General features: G+C 36.2%; 2 protein-coding genes across 2 annotated transcripts in view; one reads left to right on the plus strand and one right to left on the minus strand.

Moving 5' to 3' along the window:
* The window catches only part of LOC144973573 (uncharacterized), a 431,961-nt gene that overhangs the window by 247,517 nt on the left and 161,111 nt on the right, over window positions 1-23,333 (minus strand). The window lies entirely within an intron of this gene.
* LOC144973574 (uncharacterized) lies at window positions 5,990-11,841 on the plus strand. Its single transcript, XM_078916196.1, has 5 exons — window positions 5,990-6,190; window positions 6,603-6,689; window positions 7,847-7,908; window positions 8,724-8,940; window positions 10,813-11,841. Exons 1-5 carry the CDS (start codon window positions 6,127-6,129, stop codon window positions 11,640-11,642), a joined length of 1,260 nt encoding a protein of 419 aa, XP_078772322.1. The 5' UTR covers window positions 5,990-6,126; the 3' UTR covers window positions 11,643-11,841.

The following is a 23,333-nucleotide window of genomic DNA, read 5'->3' on the forward strand; positions in this document are numbered from 1 at the left end:
GTATGACACTCGCCTTCGAACAGACGGGTTCCCGATTCGAGTCCCACTCGGGCAGCGAAAAGTTGAGTCATTGGAAAAGCTTTTTTACTCACATTCTCTAAACGCACTGTACAATGAGTATCTACATGACCAGATAGTAGAGAAGATGAAAGAAAGAGAGATGAATGAATGAATGAATGAATGAATGAATGAATGAACGAAAGGATGGATGGATGGATAGTTGGGAATATGAAGGAAAGAGGGATGGATGAATGAATGTATGAATGAAAGGATGGATGGATGGATGGACGGACGGATGGATGGATGTATAGTTGGGTGGGTGAATGAATGGACAGTTGGATGGACATAGGGATTGTCAGACAGATGGATGAATAGTGAGTGAGAGAGTGGATGGAAAGAAGAGGAAAGAGTAAAAAGGAGTATGGGTAGGGGGACGGGAGGGGGGGGGGAAGCAAGGGTCAAGTTGACCTAATAATCGTGTTATTTATTATTACAGGTCGATCGCCTCACACGACACGCATACACAAACTCACACACACAAACACAAAACACATACACACACGCACACATAAACTCATCTCATCTCATGTAGTTCCATATCTGAAGCAGACGTCGGAGGTCATCTTCCGCCAAGCTGATCTATCTCTTGCCAATTCTATTAAAGCAGCGCCACCTTTCTCAGCTTCATCTGTCCAAGTTCTTATCCCTTTCAAATACGTTATTCTTTGTCTTCCTCTTATTCTTTTTCCATTCATCTTTCCAGTCAAGGCGAGTATTTCCAAACCAGGGTGGCGGATAATGTGTCCTAAAAATTCCATTTGGCGTTTGATGATTTTTGTTATCAGTGATCTTTTTCTGTTTGCCATTTCTAAAATTTCTTCATTTCTTTTCCTTTCCATCCATGACACCCTCATCATTCTTCTGTAAAACCACATTTCCACTGCCTCCAGTCTTTTAACCATGGTCTTGTTTATGGTCCAGCTCTCACAACCATATAGCAGCACAGACAGTACATAGCAATCCAGGACTTTGATTTTTGTTTTCATGCTAATATTCCTGTTTTTCATAATTGTATGCAGCTGGTTGAATGCATTCTTCGCCATACCTATTCTTTTCTTTATTTCACAATCTGATTTTCCATTGGATGTTACATTGAAGCCTAAATATTTGAAACATTCAACTTGTTGTATTGTTTGTCCTCTGCTTGTTATTACACAGGCTGGTGGGTTATTATTTTTAGATACCGTCATACATTCTGTTTTAGATATATTCAGTTCCAGTCCCCTATTTTCACTACTCCTGACTACAACATCCAGTAATTCTTGTAGTTCATGTTCAGATTCTGCCAGTAGAACCGTATCATCTGCATACCTCAGATTTGTTACATTCTTTCCTCCAATACACACCCCTTCTTATGTTCGATATCTCTTAATATCATTTCACTATAGAGGTTGAATAAATCTGGAGACAAAACACACCCCTGCCTAACTCCTCTTCTAATAGGTGTAAAACTGCTTAGTTCGTTGTCAACACGCATTGCTGCTTCTTGTTCCCAGTACAAATTCCGTAATATTCTTAAATCTTTACCATCAATGTCCAAGGATGATAGAATTTTGAATAGTTTTTCGTGTTGTACTTTATCAAAGGCTTTTGAATAGTCGATGAAACACATATACAGATCTTTATTTACTTCAATACATCTTTCCATCAGCATTGATAATGTGAATATTCCATTTCTGGTACCCTTGTCCTCAACAAAACCAAATTGCATCTCCCCAATTTCAGGTCGTATTTTATTTCTTATTCTTAGTAAAATTATCTTCAAAAGAATTTTTGTGAGGTGGCTCATTAGGCTAATAGTTCTGTGTTGTTCACAATCAACTGCCCTGGCTTTTTTGGTAGTGCTATAAAAATGGATCGTTTCATATCAGTTGGCATTTTTCCTGTGTCATACACTTGATTTAGAAGGTTTGTGATGAATTCAATCCCCCATTCACCCAGGCCAGTCAAGGCTTCAATTGTTATGGCATCAGGTCCTGCAGCTTTTCCATTTTTCATGCTTTTCATGACGTTCCTAACTTCATCTTTCATTATAGAAGGCCCTTCCAGTTCTTTTATCATAGGCATTTCTCCTCGATTATCAAAAAAAAAGTTCTTCAATATATTCTGACCATCTGTTTAGAATGCAGTCTTTGTCCATGATGGTGTTTCCACGCTTGTCTTTGATGCATCCACTTTTAGCACCTGATTTAGTTTTGTTTGTCACTTCTTTGATTTTCTGATGGAAGAATTTGCCATTTTTTTCTTTGCAGGACATTATATAGTGACATTGTTCATTTATCCAGTCTTCTTTAGCTTCGTTGCATTTTCTTTTTATCTGCCTGTTCAGAGTCTTGTATTTTTCTTCCTGATTTTTGGCCTTTCTTCTCTCATTCATTAATTCTAATATCTCTGGAGTAATCCATTTCTTCTTCTGCAACTTAAGTGTGGTTGGAACATTTTCTTCTAATGATGCAGCAACACTGTCTTTAAACTGCTCATATTTCTCTTCTATATCTGTTAGTTCTCCAAGCACTTCAAACTTGTTTCTTACTGATAGTTCAAATTTTTCTTGTATCTTCTGTTCCTCCCAGCTGGGGCGACCATCCCCAACCCAGCGCGTCCACAGGTGGCGGATCGTGGAACGGCCTACAGATCCTGATCTATAGGTTAGCTGTAAAGCCGCGGACCAACTGGCGATAGTCGTGGAGAGTGAGGTTGGGTAGTCTGGCAGCACAGCTACACATACAAAATGCCTCATATACTCTATGAAGGGACTATCAAGGTGAATGGGAGGCGCCTTAAAACCTGCCAAATGCTCCCACTGCCTTGTGGGTTATGACCGGGAGGTCAAAAGGCTATGGAGTAAACCAGATAAAAATCCGTCAGAAGGCAACGGGAAACCACTGACGTATCATCCCAAGATCGTCATGATGTCCGTCCAAGCGAATCTAGTCAACGACGTCAATGGATGTTTTTCGAGCAACTCGATTACAGCCTCGTCCGGTAGAGATAGTCATGCAGGTGAACAGGTGACTCTCGACCGTCATCCAGCTACTGTGCACCACCAAACATTACGAACAGCAACATGGAATGTAAGAAGTCTGTACCAGAAAGGAAAATTAGCAAATGTAGTTATGGAAATGAAGAGATTGAATATCAATGTTTTAGGATTATCAGAAGTTAGATGGAAAGGAGCAGGAGAACTTAATTATGATGACTGTAAAATTATATACTCAGGAGGAGGAGAACACCAAAGGGGAGTTGGAATTATACTAGATAATAAAACGGCGCGAGCAGTCAAAGGATTCTGGCCCATATCAGACAGAGTAATGGCAATCAAACTACAAGCAAAACCTTTTGATTTTGATATTTTACAAATATACGCCCCAACCACCAGTCACGATGATGAAGAAGTGGAAAATTTCTATCAACAAATAGATAAAGCAATGCATCAGTTTAAGTCTTCAGACATAAAACTCATCATGGGCGATTTTAATGCCAAGGTGGGCCGAGAAAGAATAGAAGATATTGTGGGCCCACATGGTCTGGGAGACAAAAATGACAGAGGTGATCGTCTTATTCAATGGTGCCGTCAACATGATCTGACAATCACAAATACTTGGTCAACAAACCACAATAGAAGGAAGTGGACATGGAAAAGTCCTGGAGATGGAGTGAGAAACCAAATAGATTACATACTCATCAGCAAACGTTTCCGAAACTCGGTTTTGTATGCCAAATCTATGCCGGGGGCTGACTGTAACAGCGATCATATACCTGTGCTATGCCCCATACGAGTTAAATTGAAAATCTGCAAAAGAGCAAAGGCTAAACCTAAATACCAACTAGACATTCTCCGGGAGGCACACATAAACTACCTGCCGTTATTCCCACGTATCATGCTGGATATATACACACACACATACACGCACACACACACACGCACACACACACGCGCGCACACACACGAGTTAATGATTAATGGAGTTCTAATCTGCCCCCTTGCCCTTCGACCCTTTCTGTTCTGTTCTGTTCTGTTCTGTTCTGATCTAATGTCTTTTGTCACCTAAATCATTGACATGAACGAGCTCTCTGTTTGAACAACGTCATACCCAACTCTGATGTATCGCCAGTATTGGGATTATGAAGTTATCAATCGGAGGAGATTTATTGGGGGAGGAGAAAATGGACGGAGAGAAAGACGGAGAGAGAGAGAGGAAGATAGATAGAGCGAGGAATGAAAGGAACGTGGGTGGGTGTGTGTGTGGGGGGGGGGGGGTCCAGAAAAAAAGATAGGTAGATAGATAGATAGATAGATAGATAGATAGATAGATAGATAGATAGATAGATAGATAGATAGATAGATAGATAGATAGGTAGGTAGGTCGGTCGGTAGGTAGGTAGGTAGATAGACAGACAGACCGACATGCAGATGGGTAGATAGATGTACATGCTCATTTTTAAGACATTTTTTTCCAAGTTTGAAAAGCAGCAAAATCTCTAGGATTGAGTGTATCAATGTCTTTTAAATGAAAGAATCTTTGGTTTGTGTGACGATAAACCGTATAGAGTAACATGCTTAAGTATCAATTTCACGTCAAAGTTTGAATTGTATTAGGTCTAGATATTTCTTACAACTGAACTCTTGAACGCTATCGATATCACATCGTGGGTGTATTGTCAGCAATGAATGCTATCTATCACTTTTCATTGTAAACATTTCCTTCATAGCAAAATAGTTTTTGGTGTTATGATATGATATCTGTGTGTGTGTGTGTGTGTGCGTGTGTGTGTGTGTGTGTGTGTGTGTTGTTCGTCAAAAGGCAAACGTTTTGGGTCAAGTCTCGGGTTCTAACATTGAATAAAATTGAAATAAAGTTACACCCTTATCACAATGACAATGATGTCGACTTCAACGGCATGAGAAAATACAAAAAGCATGAAATAGTATATATATATATATATATAATATATATTATATATATATATATATATATATATATATATATATATATATATATATATATATGTATTAATACCGGATAGGGAGACTTTTGGTACCCTATTAGTTCATTTTACAGTACTTTACCAATAGGGAGACCAAAATCCGGTCCCCCTATTGATTTGACCTCTAGCACATTCACTTTTCTATTTTTAGTTTAAGGTTGTCAACCCAACCGTCAAGGATATATAATTGTAAATCATAGTATTGAAGTTATTTGTTAAACACCACAGTAAGAAGAGTTATGCCTAAATTTTCACGTTGGTCAATAAGGTGACCGCCTGAAAAAAGTACAATAGGGGTACCAGTGTTTTCATCGATATATTTCAATAGTGAGGCAATATATCTTTCCGAAATTTTCTCTAAAATTCTAGAGCATTATATGGATTTTTATAGTAATGAAAACCTAATATAAAATTGTGTGAAAGTTGATGAACTGAGGAATGAACAAGATATACGAATTATAATCTATTTTTAGAAACAGATTTATCGAATCTTGGTCCGGATTCTTATCTTGGTGACAAGAGACAAGCAAACATAGTAACTCTTTTTTTCGTGAAACGTATGTTTAGTCAATTTCGCGCATAAAGAGGCACTCGGCACTCACTCACTCTGCAAGTCGGTAGTAGGTGGTTATCAGTTATCAGCTCGGCCTTTAATTCTTAGTCAAACGCTTCATCAAACCATTATTGAGTAGCATGTTGATGCCTGATGCCAGTTGAAGCCATCTCGACGTCGTGAAATGGAGCATCTTCTGTCATAGCAGTAGAATCGTCAGATGCCGCATTTAAATCCTCCATTCCAGGCGTTGCTGTTGCCATATCGATCTTCGAAATGATTTGGTCTAGACGTCAAGTTGACCCGTTCTATGTCTGAAGAGATTTTAAAGTGCAATACCTAACATTATAACTTGATCTACAAAAGAGTCTTTTTAAATGAACCGCTGTGTTTCTATATTTTTCAAGAACCAAGGATATCTGATAACCACTGACTACTGACTTACAAAGAGAGTGGCCGACGGACGTCCTCTCTATAGCCGCAAGTATTTTTTCGTCACTTGCTGAGTTCCAAACTAGACGTCTATGGCATCGTGGGGTAAATTGATGCTGGAGGCATCATTGAAGAGACACCGAGATAATTATAATGGTAAGTTATTGGCCATTCTTATTACATCACAGTTGATTTAAGATTTTCAATAGGGTAGACATCACACACCGATTGATGATTGTCACTTGTCAGTCAGTCATTTGGAAGTGGAGTCAGATAATTCGGGAACTTCTGTAGACTGTAGATTCACACTAGTGAGTAAGATCTGTCGTTTACTACTAATACTACTACTACTACCACTACTACTTTTAGTTTTAGCGCTATCCAACTCAACACTTCTCGTGTTTATTTTATTTTGGCAAAACTAGAATGGATTTTTGAAAAGAATATAAAATAATTTAAACTTAAACCTGTCTTTGCATCTTGCTTTATGCATACAGTATGCCATATCACAGCCATCACAAAATCATAGTTTAATGTTGAGAATATGCTATTTCTTTTGTAACTTCAGATCAGAGAGATTTGAGCTTTAAAAATCCTGAAAAATGTCTTGCTGTCAATCCAGACAACCCTTTTGATGTGATCTATGATGTTAATGGTAAGAATGTAATTTGATGAGGAAATGAATAACATTTAGGTACACATAGTTTGCTTTTTTTTTTTTTTTTTGAGTCATGATGTGTAATACTATTACAGTCCACTCCGGATAATTGCAACTCATTTAATCGCAACTTTCGGTTAATCACAATATTTCCTAAGCAATGGAAATAATTCTATATAAAAGTCACTGGTTAATTGCAACAAACTTCGGTTTTTTAAAAAGTGGTAAATTCAAGAAATCAAACAGTATATCATGATTAAATTTCATCATGGATGAAATCGTGACAGGTTGAAGAATCGAGAGTGAGCAGGATTTAATGCTACAGTAGTGTGTCACCACTCTGTTAGAGTCGAAAGAGGGCGGGGCTCTGCAGTATGGGTTTGTGACGTCATCGGTGGCCATTAAATAGAAGAGGGGTGGGGCTGGTCATAATCTTGACAACAGGTTATAAATGACAGTTATAAAGAGAGACTGAGCGATATCCTTTGTTTTAGGATTAACAACTGTGCATTGTGACCAATGAGTTTGGTGAGAGCTTATTGTCTCTCATTAAGGCTAATCTCTTTAACTCTGACAAATGTTGAATTGTTGAGAAAAAAGATTGAAACTTCTTCCAATCTGAATAAGATATCGGCTTGCTTCATAGCTGCTTTTGGTTGACAAATCTACACGGGGCTGCCATATGGTTTTTGTTTCAATCAAATTGCTCTATATGTGGTTGACTAAGAATATTATTTACTGGTTTGAGTTGACAATAAATGTGTAAAATGTTGAAATAGTGGACAGGAAACTGAATTTCGGTTAATCCCAACATTTTCGATGATCCCAAGGTATTGCGATTATCCTAAGTGGACTGTACCTGAATCTTGAACGAAAAACTATCATATGGATATGATTATAGACAGATTGGTTTCTGGAATTATATTTCCGTCCTCCCTTGCCAACTCTGACGTTCTTGAAATTTAAAAGAAAATAGCCAGAAGGTTTCGGACTTAATTTTCTTTTTTTTCCAAAGGACAATAGTCATAAGGTAAATAATTTTTTAAAAATCCTTTTACAGCATAAGATGGCATGATTTTATGTTTAAGAGTTTAGAGAAAAACTTGCACATGATAGTCTTCAGCTTTTTTTTGTTGTTTTTATTTTCTATATAGACTCCAACTCAGAGCCTGAAAGTGATGCAGAACAAAGTTCCATATCACATGATTCATTTGTGGTAAGTATGTACATTAAAATAAAATCATAACATTTGTATAGCGTTTATCCACAGTTGGCACCATGCTCAAAATGCTTCACATCACCATATTTTGTGGTGGACAAAACACATTTGCCACAAAAGATGAGACCTGCAGTCTGTTAGGCGCAATACAATATTTCAGGACAAGGACAACACTGTTTTACACCAGTGAGATCTCCTAGTTTTTTGTTGTTAAAAATTTTTCTTTGCAGTGGACTTCGCCAACAATAACACTATTTTAAACCTTCCTCGTTATATTTTGAAGTGATATTCATTGATGAGCCATTCACATTTGAAGTCGTTTGTTTTTTATTTGACAAAATGTGAAAATGATGCGTTTCCAGGAAAAATTAAAATAGCTTCTGTTGGGATTATACTTTTGATCTCGCATTTTGTCCAAATTCTCTTGCATCGTAATGTTTATCAACTTTTTTGTTAACTATATTGCAGTTGCAAGGTTAGGAAGTTCATATTGTTGCAATGACAACCGTTTATATGTCCAGAATCGTAGTGATATAAAAAATTGTTTTGTAGTTGTTGGTCCTGGTGTAGGATTTAAAGAGTTGGTTAAAAACGGTTTACTGAAACCCTGGTTGGTGTATCTATATTTATCCAAGCACAGTTGAACATATTAAATACTTAGACAATATGTCTGCCTTTCTCAACTCTTTTTTATTATACTTGCATTATTAACCAGCTAATTGTTTAGTTGGATTATTAAACAATGGCTCTTCATGTTTATTGTCAACATGAATAAATTGATTGATCTGTCATCTTTTCCACAAAATATACAGGGTCCCGATTTTGTTGCTGACTCCGAGTCTGATTCCTCTACGTACTCTGTGAGGTACCCAATGCTGAGTACATCATTGTCTCTGGAACCTAGTGCTCATTCCCCAACTCAGTCAGAGCCTCATCCACAACTATCACAGACTGAACCTCGTTGCCAGTCTGGGACCCAGGTTCAACCCGAATGCTATACACTTGCAAACCAACGTGTTACGTGCAATGGTGAGTCATTTTTTTGTCATTCTTCTCCTTTGATATTTGTGGGATCAATTTTAATTTACCCATTCCTTTTAAAAGAAAACTTCCACCCCCTCCATGGTGCTGCATTTGTGTTATTGCATTTTTTTCTGTTTTGGCAGTGCTGCGTCGCAAAATACGCTACCATTTACATAACAAGCACAAATCCAAATTTGATAGGGTGGACATCTTAGAATCTGAAACCCAATGTGTGAGTGATATCAGTGAAACCAGCCATAAAAATGTTCATGTTTATTTTATTGGGGGTTTTTTTGTCTGTAATAGACTTAAATTGCTTGTATTGTAAGTGTTAAAATGGTTTTTTTGTTACAACCCATCTATATATTAAAACTGTTTCTTTGTATTTCTATGATGCTTAAGGCTTTTTTTCACAGACCAGCTGGAAACTTAACGAGAATCAGAGTAGATAACATTTTTATTAATCTTGCAACCTAAACAGTATATGATGATTGGGAGCATTTAAAGAAAAGCACATTTTCTTTTTAATTTGTCGGTACTAAAATTATACTTTGATAATGTCTGCTGTGCTACAAACCCTTTTGACTTCCAGGTTCAATATTTTTCTTTATTCTAAAATTCTTGGGTGTCCTTTCAATGACAACTGAGATCATTAAAATTCAGCTCACAACATGATGTGTGTAGATTTGATGAAAACATATGTTCGAGTTGAGAAGCAGTGTTCACGAACTTGCTGATCGTTTTTACTAGCATTTATTTTCCTAACTTACCTGTGTCAATTAACAAAGGCAAGACTCAAATATTTTCTATCTGAACAGTGTGTTTGTTATTGAAATATTTCCGGCATATACATGTCATATTTCATTCCCACAAAATATAATCAGGATTAAGTTGTCTGGGCATCAGCATCGTTCAGGCAGTTGGGGGGAAGTCTTTAAGGAATTAATGAAGCCGATGCTCAACCGGTCTGGAGGACGTTTGATTGATGTCGGCTGTTTGTTCTGCCAGCCGGTGATGTTTTCTCACTCCCTCAATGACAAAGAAAGTCATTGTTATGACTATGAACTATAGTCTATTATTACTTTTGTTACTATATTAATTGTTACTTATTGCCGCTACTGTTATTATTATTATTATTATTATTATTATTTTATTATTATTATGATATTGCCTTCATTGCATTCTATTACTATTATTGATATAATTAATTTCTGATTGTTGTAAATAATTTATGTGAATTGAATTTTGTCGATTGGCCAAGGGCCTACAATAAACTTAAATGAAATGTTAGTCTTTGGATAGGACTTGGGTCTATTCTTGATTGCTTTTCCGCATGGGTCGAGTGAAGCATTTGGAGTAAATTTTGTTGCTCAACGTAAAAAACATGACGCTTACCATTCCGCTGATACTGATCCCTCCAAGGGGTGGTTGGGGAAAAACCTAAAATTCTTTTGACATTCTGTCTGATTTTTCGCTGAAACAACAAAGGACAATCTATGTATTCAGATGAGACTTCAATGTGTTACTATTCCGATTTATGTTCATATTTTGATTATAATGAAGAGGGAACCCTGAACCCAGTGAAGTGGGTGGATTGATCTATTTATTTCTATTTCAAAACAAAAATATGGCGTCTTTTCACTGGATTTGTTATGTGGCAGAGGTCTCCACAAATCTAACATACCTCTTCCAAAGGAATAGATGGTAGAAAAGTATATAACAAGAAGGAATTATGACAGTTACTTGTCCAGGCCTTAAATATTTGGAATGCTATTCCTCTCTATCGCTGTCATGTAGCTGATGTGCATACGATCTGTCTATTGATTTATTTTCATAGTTCATAGCATGATGTGCTTTATTTTTTCTTTTTTTTCCCAGAGAAATACAAAAAGCCAAGGAGACCCTGTCCATACTGTGGACAGTTGCAAACAAAACTCTCAAGGCATTTGATGAGGAAACACAAAGATGAGACAGAAGTTACAGAGGCCATGAAACAGCCTGTAAAGGAAAGGGATAGAACAATGGAGAATCTCAAGAAAAAGGGCATTTTTTATTCAAACACTAGAAACAATTCAATAGTTATGCGTGAGAGAGCACAAGGGTCACATGAAGTTGTTATGTGTGCTGGCTGTAAGGGGTTTTACTCTGGACGAAGGGTTTATGAAACACAAAAGAAATGTAGTACTGAGCATGCTCTGTGTACTGGGGTTGTAAAATTTTATCCCGTGGCTCCCAATGCAAGTAAAGAAATAAAGGAGAATATTCTTGACAAATTTCGGAATGATGAAGTGGGAAATTTGTGTCGATCAGACAAAGCTATAGTATTGTTAGGAACAAAATTGTGGAGTAAAAGTTCAAAGAAGGAGAGAAAAGTTATAATGAGTGATTTACGCATCTTAGGAAATTTGATTTTAAAAACTAGGAAGAGAACAAATCAACCTTCTTTCTCTGGAGAGGACGTGGTGAAGCGTTGTAACTTTAATGAAATATCGCAAACCATTTCTGAAATGACTTTGAAAGAGGATGGGACATTGAAAGCAGGCTTGAAGCTTTCAATTGGATTTATATTGAAAAAGTTAATTAATTTCTTAAAAGGGGAATATATAATGCAAAACAAAATGGAAGAATCCGCAGAGATAGATTTGTTCAAAGCTGTCCTGGATTATAATTGGGATAGTATTTTTTTTTACAGCCAGAGTTCAATGTGAAGCAAAGAGAACAAATTTGAGAAAACCCAAAGAGATGCCATTAGAGAATGATATAAAGAAGCTACGGCAATTTATTACTGAAGAGATGGTCCGTATTTGTGAGGATGATTATCAATTATTTGATTCACATATGTTTGTTAGGCTTCGCAATGTCATCGTAGCTAGGCTTACAATGTTTAATGCGAGGAGAGGCGGAGAACCGCAAGGATGTTGTTAAAAGACTGGAATGATGCAGATTCAGGTGTATGGGTTGATCCCCAGCTTGTACAACATGTCACTGATCCTCTGGAAAAAGCGTTACTTGAGAAGTATAAGCTGGCCTATCAGTCTGGAAAGGGAAGCAAGATGTTGGTCCCTGTGTTGATACCCAATGACACAATTCAGCCTTTAAGGAAACTTGCACAGGAGCGTAAAGCTGTTGATATTTCAGACAACCCATTTTTTTTCCAAATACAGGAATATCCAAAGATCATGTAAGTGGTTACATTGCCATCAAATATGTCACTTCCTTAGTAAAGGATTTAGAGAAACCCCAGTTGTTAATAGCTGATAAATTCAGGCACCGAGCTTCGACATTATTTGCCTTACTTGATGTCCCACAACACGAGAGAGATGTCTTCTATCGACATATGGGACACAGTGAATCAATCAATCAAAACATTTATCAGTGTCCACTTGCAATACGAGAAATAACAGAAGTTGGTCATTTTTTGGGTCAAATTGATAACTCAGCATCGGTCACTGGGGAAGGAAATTGTAACATTGAAACAAATGACTTTGTAGTGAATAGAGACTCAAATGCAAATTTTGGAACATCCATAGTAACAGCTGCAAATCAAGAAGAAATATTTGATGGTGAAGCAGGAGTGCCAAATCAGCTTACGTGTTCTTCAAAACAAACTGAACCCAAGAGGAATTCAAGCAAAAATCGGAGATACATGTCATGGTCAGATGAGGATACAGATAGAGTCAAGTCATATTTTAAAAACTTTGTCGAAGATGTTTCAGCACATGGTTCAAGGGGATCATTACCTAGAAAGTCTGAAATTATTCTGTTCTTAAAACACCACAGGGTATTTTCACAAAAAGGAATCCCTGAAGGTACACTAATTAGTTTGGTGAAGACAAAGATTTTTAATGAAAGAAATAAATATAGAAGGGAAAGAGCGTTTCAATCGGTGTAATGACAATCATGAATTTGATTTGTATTACATTCATTGTATTGTATAGTGTTATTGACATATTTTGGGGGTTTACAAAAACGTTTTATCTTTATATAGTACAATCTGTTCATCATTGCAATATCCTTTTTTATATTATATGAACATTCATTTGCTCAGCTTGAGAGACAAATGCTTTGTAGAACCATAGCTGTCAACCGTTCTGTTAAAAACGGATTTGTTCCGTATTTGACTTCCTGAGTCAGTAAGTGCTTATTTTTAGTTCAAAATCCGTATTTTGTAATTTTTGACTAATTTGTGGTAAAAAAGCCATGTGAGCCTAATGAATTATTATTATTGATCCATTATTATTACTATTACTACTACTACTATTGTTGTTATTATTATTATCATTATTATTGGTGTCCAGTGAGAGCATAATCTCCATTTGTGTAGCTCTTTAATTTGAATTATGCCTCTATCATAAATGATTTTCAACAATTAAAAAAGTTCCATTCGTTTATATGACGCCTGTATTTTACTCAAACCTTTCATAATGTATTGGAGATTTGCATAGGATATGGATGTTAGCCTCGATATACTTTGAATATTCTAAGACAGTATTGATACTTTCACTATTTGTTACAAATATTATTTTAATTAAGAATAAAATTAAATCCACCTTTTTGATTGGAAGGTATTCAATAAGAAAATCAATTGCTTATATTGATTAAAGATGACAATGATTATTTCCCTTTATTAATTTATGAAATATATAAATTTAATCCTTTAAAAACATCTTCATCTGATTTTAATTTTTTTTTTTTCAAGCAAGCTTTTGTAACGGTTTAGGTTCAAGAAAAATAAGTATACTCCATTTTTAGGTGTGTTTATCTTGTCAAAGTAAAGAAGTAGGAATTCTCTAATATTTAGAGGTGCATTTTACTATAACTACTATTATAGTATACTACTTACAGACCATTATGTTGCATGAAAGAAAACATATATGCAATCGCCTACTTTTTATCTGAACTCACCTAATTTTTACCCAAAACGCCCTCTCAAGTGATGTACCAGGTTGGTAGTTATGCATTTCTAACCATCTTAAGTTATTTCATTTATTTTACAATTGTGCTTCTTGTGTATTGGTCCTTATCAAAGTTGAGGCAGTTGAATTCTTTCTTTATATTGTCCGTTCTGAATTTTGATCTCATTGTGGAAAGCTCCCATAGCGGGCAGGGAGGTACACACTGTGTCTTCTATCCCTTATATCTGTTTTCCAACATGCTTTCAGTCTTTGTCTTGGAATGAGATTACTTGTTTTTTTCCTGGCCCTCGCCGGAGTCCTAGCTGGGAGGGAAGCAGTCAAATGCATATTTATTGTTTTGGGAGATGATATTTTTTTCCTTGTAAATCATCTCTCTGTTATGTATTATTACTATATTTGTTATTTTTTAATGTATAATGTAAGCATTTGAGTGTGTTCCTCTTTGTTGGATTTTGTTCTTGTGTCCGGATAAGACTTATAGGTGATCTCAAACTAAGTACATTGGTGATACGCTCTTGGAATCTACATCTGATCCCTATTTGTTCCCAGTTCCCCTATGTCTTACTTTCTCTTGGATGCTTCAACTGTAATTCTAGAACTTTTTACTATCCAATTTTCTTCCTTTTTACTGGCGCTGATATAACCTAAATGTGTTGCAAGCGCCGTTAAAACCCTTAAAAACAAAACAACAATCATTGTGGAAAGTGTCATTTTAACGATTCAAATGTGCTGGTACTAAACCCGATAATTGAGCAACATTTGGACTAGCCTCTGTCATCTCAAACTTGTTAGTGTTAGTAATAGTAATTAAAAAGGCTGACTTTTATATGTTGCGATTCGATGAAGGGGGGGGGGGGGGGGGGGCTTCGGCACACATCGTCCCTCATCCCGGGCCAAATGAGCGTTCCTTATTTTATTTTTGAAAAGTTGGCAGCTATGTAGAACTATCTGAAAGAATCAGATATGGCAGAATAAAAAGTCTTTCTACTAACCCTAACTTAATTGGCCAATGTAGCTTTATGTTCAGCATTTTCTAGATACCTAATGTAAAATTTCACTATTCTTTTTATGATAATTTTAAGAGTTGCAATCTTTAGAGGCGACTGTCAAGAAATGACACCTCTGTGCATTTAATTTCATTCTTTCTTTATCCCCTCATCCTTAATCAGAATAATAATAATTAATAATGAAAAAAAATGCAGCAACGACAGCTTAGAACGGCATAAAGTGCTTAAGAATTATTTTTTTTTGCATTAAACTTTATTCAAACGATTTTCAACACTTTTGCTTCACAGTTTATGCTTTTTAACAAATGCAATTAAGCAACTTACCAGCAACAACATATTGGTTTGTTATCATTTGAGGGTTTTATCAGTAAAACTGTTTCTATCCTTTTATGTTGCACTGTACACATAGCAAACTTCATGCTTTTATTTGGTGACCAAAGACTTATGTGATACAGTGGATGAATGTTTGTGATGGCTTTTGGAACTGAAATAAACCTGCAATATGATTTGTAGACTTCTATCGTTATGTATCATTTTTCGGTCAAATGTAAATGTAATTTTACACGAGCTTGATGTATCATAAAACCCACAATGAGCTCAACGTGCAGCTGGTAGTACATTTATATGGACACGAACAGAACAACGTTGTTACAATTCAGTAACGTACTCCAATTAACACAAGTGAGACTGTAAATGAGACTTTTACAATGACTCTGCATCGCCACAAATATAGATTCGAACCCTGGCAACTCGGGCGTCAGACGAACTGTCTACCACGAAACCAAAGCAAGCATTGTGCAAGTTAAAGTGAATGAGATGTTGATTGAAGCCGTTCATTGTGTCCATCAGATCTGCTGTCCTATCCATCCAACTCCATTCACTGGGTGGGGTTCCCGACTTCCCATAATGGGCAGGGACGTACTCGTTGCGTCTTCTATCCCCTATGTCTGTTTTCCAACTTGTTTTCTGTCTTTGTCTCGGGATGGGATTACTTGGTTTTGTCCAGGACCTGGCTGGGAGGGAAACAGTCAAATGTATAGTTCGAGTTTTGGGAGATTATATTTTTCCCTTGTAAATCATCTGTCTGTTATGCTCTTTATTGTTTTGTTTACATATCATTTATGCTTTGTAAACATTTGAGTGTATCCCTCTTTGTTGGGACCTGTGCTTGTGTCTGAATGAGACGTTTAGGTGATCTCAAACTAAGTACTTTGATAGTGGGCTCTTGGAATCTACTGTTTCCTATTTGAAACAAATCCCCTTTGCCTTACTTTTTCTTGGGTGCTCTAATTGTAGTTCCAGAACTTTTTACTATCCCATTTTCTTCCTTTTTACTGGCGCTGATATGACCTTAATGTGTTGCAAGCGCCGTAAAACCCTTAAAAACAAAACAAAACAAACCAAGTCCATTCAGTGGTATACAACAACAACAAATAAACTCCTCTGCCTGGTCCCTTCTATCTCTGATCTTAACCTGGGTCGTCAGGTTTCTAAAGGGGTCGGGGACTGCAAAAACAATGGCGCACGGAGCAACTGGGAATATTTTTTGCCGTGTTTGAGTCCAGGTTATTTCCCTGAGCGCCCCTTCTGAGGGATGGACCTTCCCAGGAGTTAGTAAATGCGTTGCTCGGCCACTTCACTCTACGCACACTGGGACTGGGATAAGCTTCGACACTATGGCCATGAAGCTCTTAATCTTAAGGACTTACTTTATTTTAGACAATTTGGTGGTAGCTCACTTGAAAATGCACTCTTAGGTATACACATATATAAACATATACTGGGCTCCCTAAAAGGGTTTTTTAATGTGGTCTCCCTAAAAACATGTTTTTACCAAATGTCTCCTTAAAGCTACAGAAACACTTAGTAAAACATTAGGGGGACCGAGTAATTTTCTATATACCATTGTGATCATCAAGCATCAGAATTGTGTTCATAAATCATTGTAGGGAATCAAACTATACTCATTTGAACAAAGATTGAACAGTTTAATCAATTTGAACAAGACATATGCTTGGTCCTCCAATTGGTGCATTTCACAGTGGTCACCTTAATAGTGGATTGATACTTATATATATATATATATATATATATATATATATATATATATATATATCTCATTCAGTAGTTCCATATCTGAAGCAGACGTCGGAGGTCATCTTCCGCCAAGCTGATCTATCTCTTGCCAATTCTATTAAAGCAGCGCCACCTTTCTCAGCTTCATCTGTCCAAGTTCTTATCCCTTTCAAATACGTTATTCTTTGTCTTCCTCTTATTCTTTTTCCATTCATCTTTCCAGTCAAGGCGAGTATATATATATATATATATATATTATATATATATATATATATATATATATATATATATATATATATATATATATGTGTGTGTGTGACCCAACATCTCAAAACGGTATTATATCGGGTTGAATCAGATGCTATAGCTAAACTGGTCAGAAATATGAATAATTGTCTATTTAGCAGTCTAAATTATGATAATCATTCTCCCCAATAAAGGTATATAAAATCAACGCAAGTCGCTGATATTTCTGGCTACAAATTCAATTTTCAGAAACTTAATTATCCCGACTTAATACCGTTTTGAGACGAAGGGTCACATATGTATAATAGATACGCGAGAAGATAAATTCCTTTGTGAAGAGTTTCTTATAATGGAATTGCCATTGCCATGTATCCATTACATACACTTATTGAAAGCTAGATGGGATTTCATTTCGTCGAGTCAAACTCATGTTCAGTGGGAGGAACTATTAACAATGACGTATTAAACAATCTCTGCAACAATACATATACCAAATCTGATATGTGTTTATTATGTGACGTAACAGACACTTGAGGCATCAAATTCACCCCCCCCCCCCTCTTTGAGCACGTTTTGTGGATATCGCGCTAAATAAATGCTCTGGTTTTGTTTTGTTATTGTTTTTTTTTTTTTCGAATAGGATACAACGATACGATATAATATGTTTCATAATAACTATTGTCACCAAACAACCAAAACTTTGATCTTTAAAAACGATAAACACACCAATACCGAACAAGGTCAGACAGAAAAATGCGAGACATTTGGGGGTTTTTTTCTGGTAAATCTATTCTTCTTTTTCTGGCACTACATTCCATACACCTTAACCACTGAAACTCCACAACCACCCACCCACCCGTCCGTCCGTCCGTCCGTGGTCCAGTAAAATACATATTGACATAGCCTCGATCTCTCCAAGAGTCCCAAGCACCCAATCGTCATCAGTCGTAATGGAAGCGGCCACTTGAGTCTGGAAACCACTTCGTTCATTCCAGAGAGGCCATCTGGCCCTGGCCATTCCTAATTCTCACACGTTGGGTTACAGTATTTACGGCACCGACTGATGACGTGACGACGATACCCGGCCGGACACAGTGACAAAATGTATTCTTTTCATTTGGGTCTTTTTGATGTTGATGTTGTTGTTGTTGTTGTGGTTGTTGTTGTTGTTGTCGTCGTTGTTGATGTTGTTGTTGTTGTCGTCGTTGTTGATGTTGTTGTTGTTTTGTTTTGGTTTTTGTTTTGTTCGTTTTTGTTTTTTTGGAGGAGGGGGTTGTTTGTCTTGTTTGTTTGTTTGTTTGTTTTTTTTTTTTTTGTTTTTTGTTTTTTTTGTTTTTTTTTTTTTTTGGGGGGGGGTTTGTTGTTTTTTTTTTTTTCAAGATTATAAAAATAAATATCTGGTCGACATTTTTTTAAAAAGATGTTGTGTCAGTGTGTAGCACCACACAGTCTACTCTAGTGTTGGAGAGGTTTGTCAACAAACACACCGGACGGTAGGCCGAGCCCTATCAATGATCGAGGAGTCCGAGGAGAAGGTAGGAGAGACCATTGAGTCAATTTGGGTTGGCGTGAGGTGTCAACGACCGCTGTGAGAATTCCAGTCTTTATCGATCGTTTGATTCTTTACAAACTTTGACAATGTCATATAATATGTATATATAATATTCTGTCACCTAGTCTTGCATTCCTATAGTTCTTGGTTCCCAAGCAGGCCAGGCCATACTTTGGTTGGTTAGCGCTGATATTCCGGCACTGTTGGTGAGGCCTTCAATATCTTCTGCCTGCCAGAATGTCTACCTGCCAATCAACTTAACTACCATCTACCACTCACCCATTTATCTAGCTCTATCTATGTATATATCCTATTTATCTATCCATCCATCCATCTATCCATCTGTTTATCTATCTATCATTTTTTTAAAAAATAAATTAAATTGAGGTTTTATATAGAGCAATATCCACTAAACGTGCTCAAAGCGCTTTACAAGGGGTCCCTGGTCAACAGCAACATTTAACATGTAGGACGGGACATAACGCCTGTTAGGCGATATTACAATTTTTCGGACAAAGACAACGCTGTTACCGGCCAGGTACTTATTTTACACCTGAGTACGGTGAGAGAATGTGAGTAAAGAGCCTTTTCCAAGGACTCGAACTATGCGCCGAGCTCGAGGCTCGAACCCAGGACCTTTCGATCCGAAAGCGAGTGTCATACCACTAGACCACATAGCCGCACTATGTAATTCTATCCATCTATTTAGCTACCTATCTACCCACCCATCTGGCTATATACCTATACTATTTTACAAAATACAATCAAAAATATACAATCGCACACACATATACAAACACAAACACACACACATACACACACATACACATACACACACATACACAAACAAACACACACACACACACACAATGTTCAAAGAGTAGTCCAAGTATATCCTGGCTTCAAGTAAACTCCCCAATTACCCATAATATAATACGTGGAGAAGTCTAGGACTAGGAGTGGTTTCTCAAGTACCTCGAAAACCAAAAAGATGAATCACAATAACACTATCGATTCCTTGTTTTTTATAATATATATATATATATATATAAGTATATATATATATATATATATATATATATATAATATATATATATATAAGTATATATATTATATTATATTATATTATATTATATTATATTATATTATATTATATTTTATTATATTACAACCTTTCACCCGATAATAATAACCAGGATCTATCCCAAATTTCTATCTCTTCAAACTGATATTGACTTTATTGAGTATGTAGGAACTTGGGGGGGGGGGGGGATTCCCTTGGTTTCCCCCAATATGATTCTATAATATATTATAATATTATAAGATTCCATCTCCCACCAACCAAGAAAAGCACGTCCATACTGCAATGTAATGTGTAGTGTGTACTTTCGCCTTTTAAATAATATAACATGGGTTGACATTTGAATAATATTGTAAGAAATACACAATAATATATATATATATATATATATATATATTATATATATATATATATATATATATATTATATATATATGTATATATATATATATATATATTATAATATATATATATATATATATATATATATATATATATCCGATGGAAACGGGTAGGTGGCAAAAGACAAACACATATTATAAACAGTGCGTCGTCAATCGCATTCTATCTATATAATATATAATATAATGTCATTTATTCTTTATCGGTCCCAGCTACGATGATGATGAACACATTCCGTTGGTTATTGGAGATGACAAGAAATGATTGAATAGATTCCACACTCGAAGGGGGTCAGGATCCGTTCCTGGCATGCCGATTGAAAAATTGACTTTTCCACGCATTGCATGCACGTCTGCTGTCTAGTTAGACCAGAATTGTTTTTATTGATTGTTTTGTATTGTATTGCTTGTCGCTAAGTTGTCACTCTTTGTCAGTATTCGTCACCCGCTACTTTATTGTTATAATTTGTTGTTATTTATAATTATTTCCACGATCGTCATTGTTATTATTATTTAGGGGCAGCCTGGCTCATCGGAACGGTCTTTGCTTCGTACCCGAAAGGTACCGAGTTCGATCACCCGCCGCTGCGTTGTGTGGTCTTGAGCAAGTAGTCACCTCGCCCTCGCTCACTTTGCGGCGCTGCACTGCGACTAACTCCTGGGTTATTCCAGTTTTCCCTTGGAATAGACCCTAAAGACAAATTTCCCCTTGGGGATGAATAAAGGGAATTTTTTTCAATTAAAAAAACAAACTAATATAAGATTTTCGCGCCATTGTGAGTATTGGTAAACTGATTCAACATTCTTGGTCAGACTCTCTCCAAACGTTGAAAGTGAAGGTTGTAACCCCCTCTCAATGGAAGCGATCTATATTCATGTTTTCGCCCAACCGAGTCATCAATCACGTGATTTGTTGCTGTCCAGCGATTGGATATTTCTGTACAAATGTAAACACGCTGCTTTGTTTATGAAAGTTGTAAACATACCCATGTGTCAAGCTGAACACAATGACCAATCGCAATGTTAGATAGTTTAAGATCTTTGAACACTTTTCGCTATGTAGGTCACTTTGAGCACATTTTGCAATGTGACCAATGACCTCGAGCACATGGGAAAGTTAATATAGATCATGCCCATTAACATCTATGCAGTTTTAACTGCATATTTTAAAATATTGTTTCTATATATTCTAGGAAGTTTCGGGTTATAGTTAAAGCCGATGTTATTTCCTAAACTGGATTGTCCTCACATTTTCGAGAACTTAACGCACCAGAAATTCGACCTGTCGTACATGCTACTACTGTACATATTGCTGTAAACTTCTACTCTACATGTTTATCTACCGTTGTCCTGTCATCCCATTGCATCGTTTTCGTCAATCGTCCATCATCTATTAAACATCGTCTTCATATTTTCATCAACAACAACGTTCTCGTTTTTCATTTTCACTTCATCTGTGTGTATGGCAGCGTTCGGCCTTGTGGTATACGTCATATTTAGACCTGTAAATGAGCTCTATAAAAATTGACTGAAACTGAGACTCTTCGTAATTCGTCGTAGCGGTAAAATCCAAAGAATCAAAATGAAAGGTAACAGCAAGCTCACTTGAGCAAAGCAATGGCAGAAAACTAAATTGCGAGGGAATTAATTAGGCTACTTACATTGTTCTTATAATTAGGTACCAAACAGTGAAGAATCTAGAACGGTCAACCAGTTTGTTTACAACATGAGGTAATCGAGATGTGCTTGTAGCAATCATTTAACTTTCGATTTGAAGGTGTCTACATAACGAACTTTCGGTGTTTCGAATTTTTCTTTCTCATACTTTTCCTGTCCTTCAAGTAAATGTGGTCAATTTTGGCTTAGACGAAACAGTGAAATTTATCGCTCGGCGGCTCAGTTAAAATTGCTACGACAGGTTTCGAAGTGAAAAAATAATTTCACGAAGCTGTGTGAAAATACACTGGGGTGTGTTCAGACACGGCATTCTAAAAGCGTCGCTTAGCCTTGGCAATATATATCCATCATTAATATAACGGCCATGAGCTATGCGTGGGGCTGTGGAACATTCTAGTTAACTTACAGTCAATCGACTACGATTCATGAATTCTTTCTTTATTCATTTCTTTCTTCCTTTTAAAATATTTGAATTTGACGAATTGACTGATTTCAGTTATTGACTGAGAATTTACAGGTTTCATATTGTAATAACCAAAATAACTACCGTCGTGACGATCAAATACTAGAAACAGTAATATATGTGACCCATCGTATCAAAACGGTATTATGTCGGGATGAACCAGATGTTAAAACCCCAAAATTAATGCTAAATTGGTCAACAATATGAATTATTGGTATTGGTTCCATGAAAAATCATATTTATTCTCCTCAATAAAACATACAAACTCAACCCAAGTCTGATATTTCTGGTTATGAGGTCAATTTTCATCATCTTAATCATCCCGACATAATACAGTTTTGAGGTACACGCTTTAAAATTGTTTTATTATTATGACAAGAACTTCACGCTATATATTATTAATACACCTTTTTTTTCTGTAAACATCATGCTATCTATGTATGTATGTATCCCTTGGACCAATTTATCATAGTATCATTATGACATGTATGGGAGGGTTGAAAATCCATTAAGGTCTGACCCATACATAATGACTATGAATGAATCAGTTTGTTGCCTAAAACCATGTTAATGCTTATATTTAGTTCTGGGGGGGGGGGGGGTATTTTTTTTTCTTTTGTTTTGCTTGCATTGGTTTTTTTTCTTTATATTGTTTTAATTTTGTTGTTTTTTTTTTTGTTGTTGTTGATATTTTTCTTATTCGTTATTTTGTTTGTCTTTCTTTTCTTTACTTTTCTTCTTTCTTTTTTTCTTCTCCTTTTTTTTTTCATCTTCTTTAACCCCCTCCTTACCAACTATAGGAAAATCGTCACATTCGTTACGATACAACCAACATTTTTCTTATTCAAATTTCTTTTGTACATCATGAAATTTAAATAAAATGAACAGTTTGTTGTAGATAGAGCATGTTTTGCTGGAGAAATTAATTACGGAAGGAACTTTACTTCTATTTATTGTGTATGAGTGATAAAGAATCTATTT

This window comes from Berghia stephanieae, chromosome 5 (genome assembly GCF_034508935.2).
Source record: "Berghia stephanieae isolate SIO BIC M18660-M18661 chromosome 5, UCSD_Bste_1.3, whole genome shotgun sequence".
Classification (NCBI taxonomy): Eukaryota; Metazoa; Mollusca; class Gastropoda; order Nudibranchia; family Aeolidiidae; genus Berghia; species Berghia stephanieae.

Bases quoted from the DNA above. Each gene is read 5' to 3' on its own strand.
- LOC144973574 (XM_078916196.1), top strand. From the start codon at position 6,127: ATGGCATCGTGGGGTAAATTGATGCTGGAGGCATCATTGAAGAGACAC. The intron at 6,191-6,602 runs GTAAGTTATTGG...TTGTAACTTCAG, and splicing joins ACACCGAGATAATTATAATG to ATCAGAGAGATTTGAGCTTT. The intron at 6,690-7,846 runs GTAAGAATGTAA...TTTTCTATATAG, and splicing joins TGTGATCTATGATGTTAATG to ACTCCAACTCAGAGCCTGAA.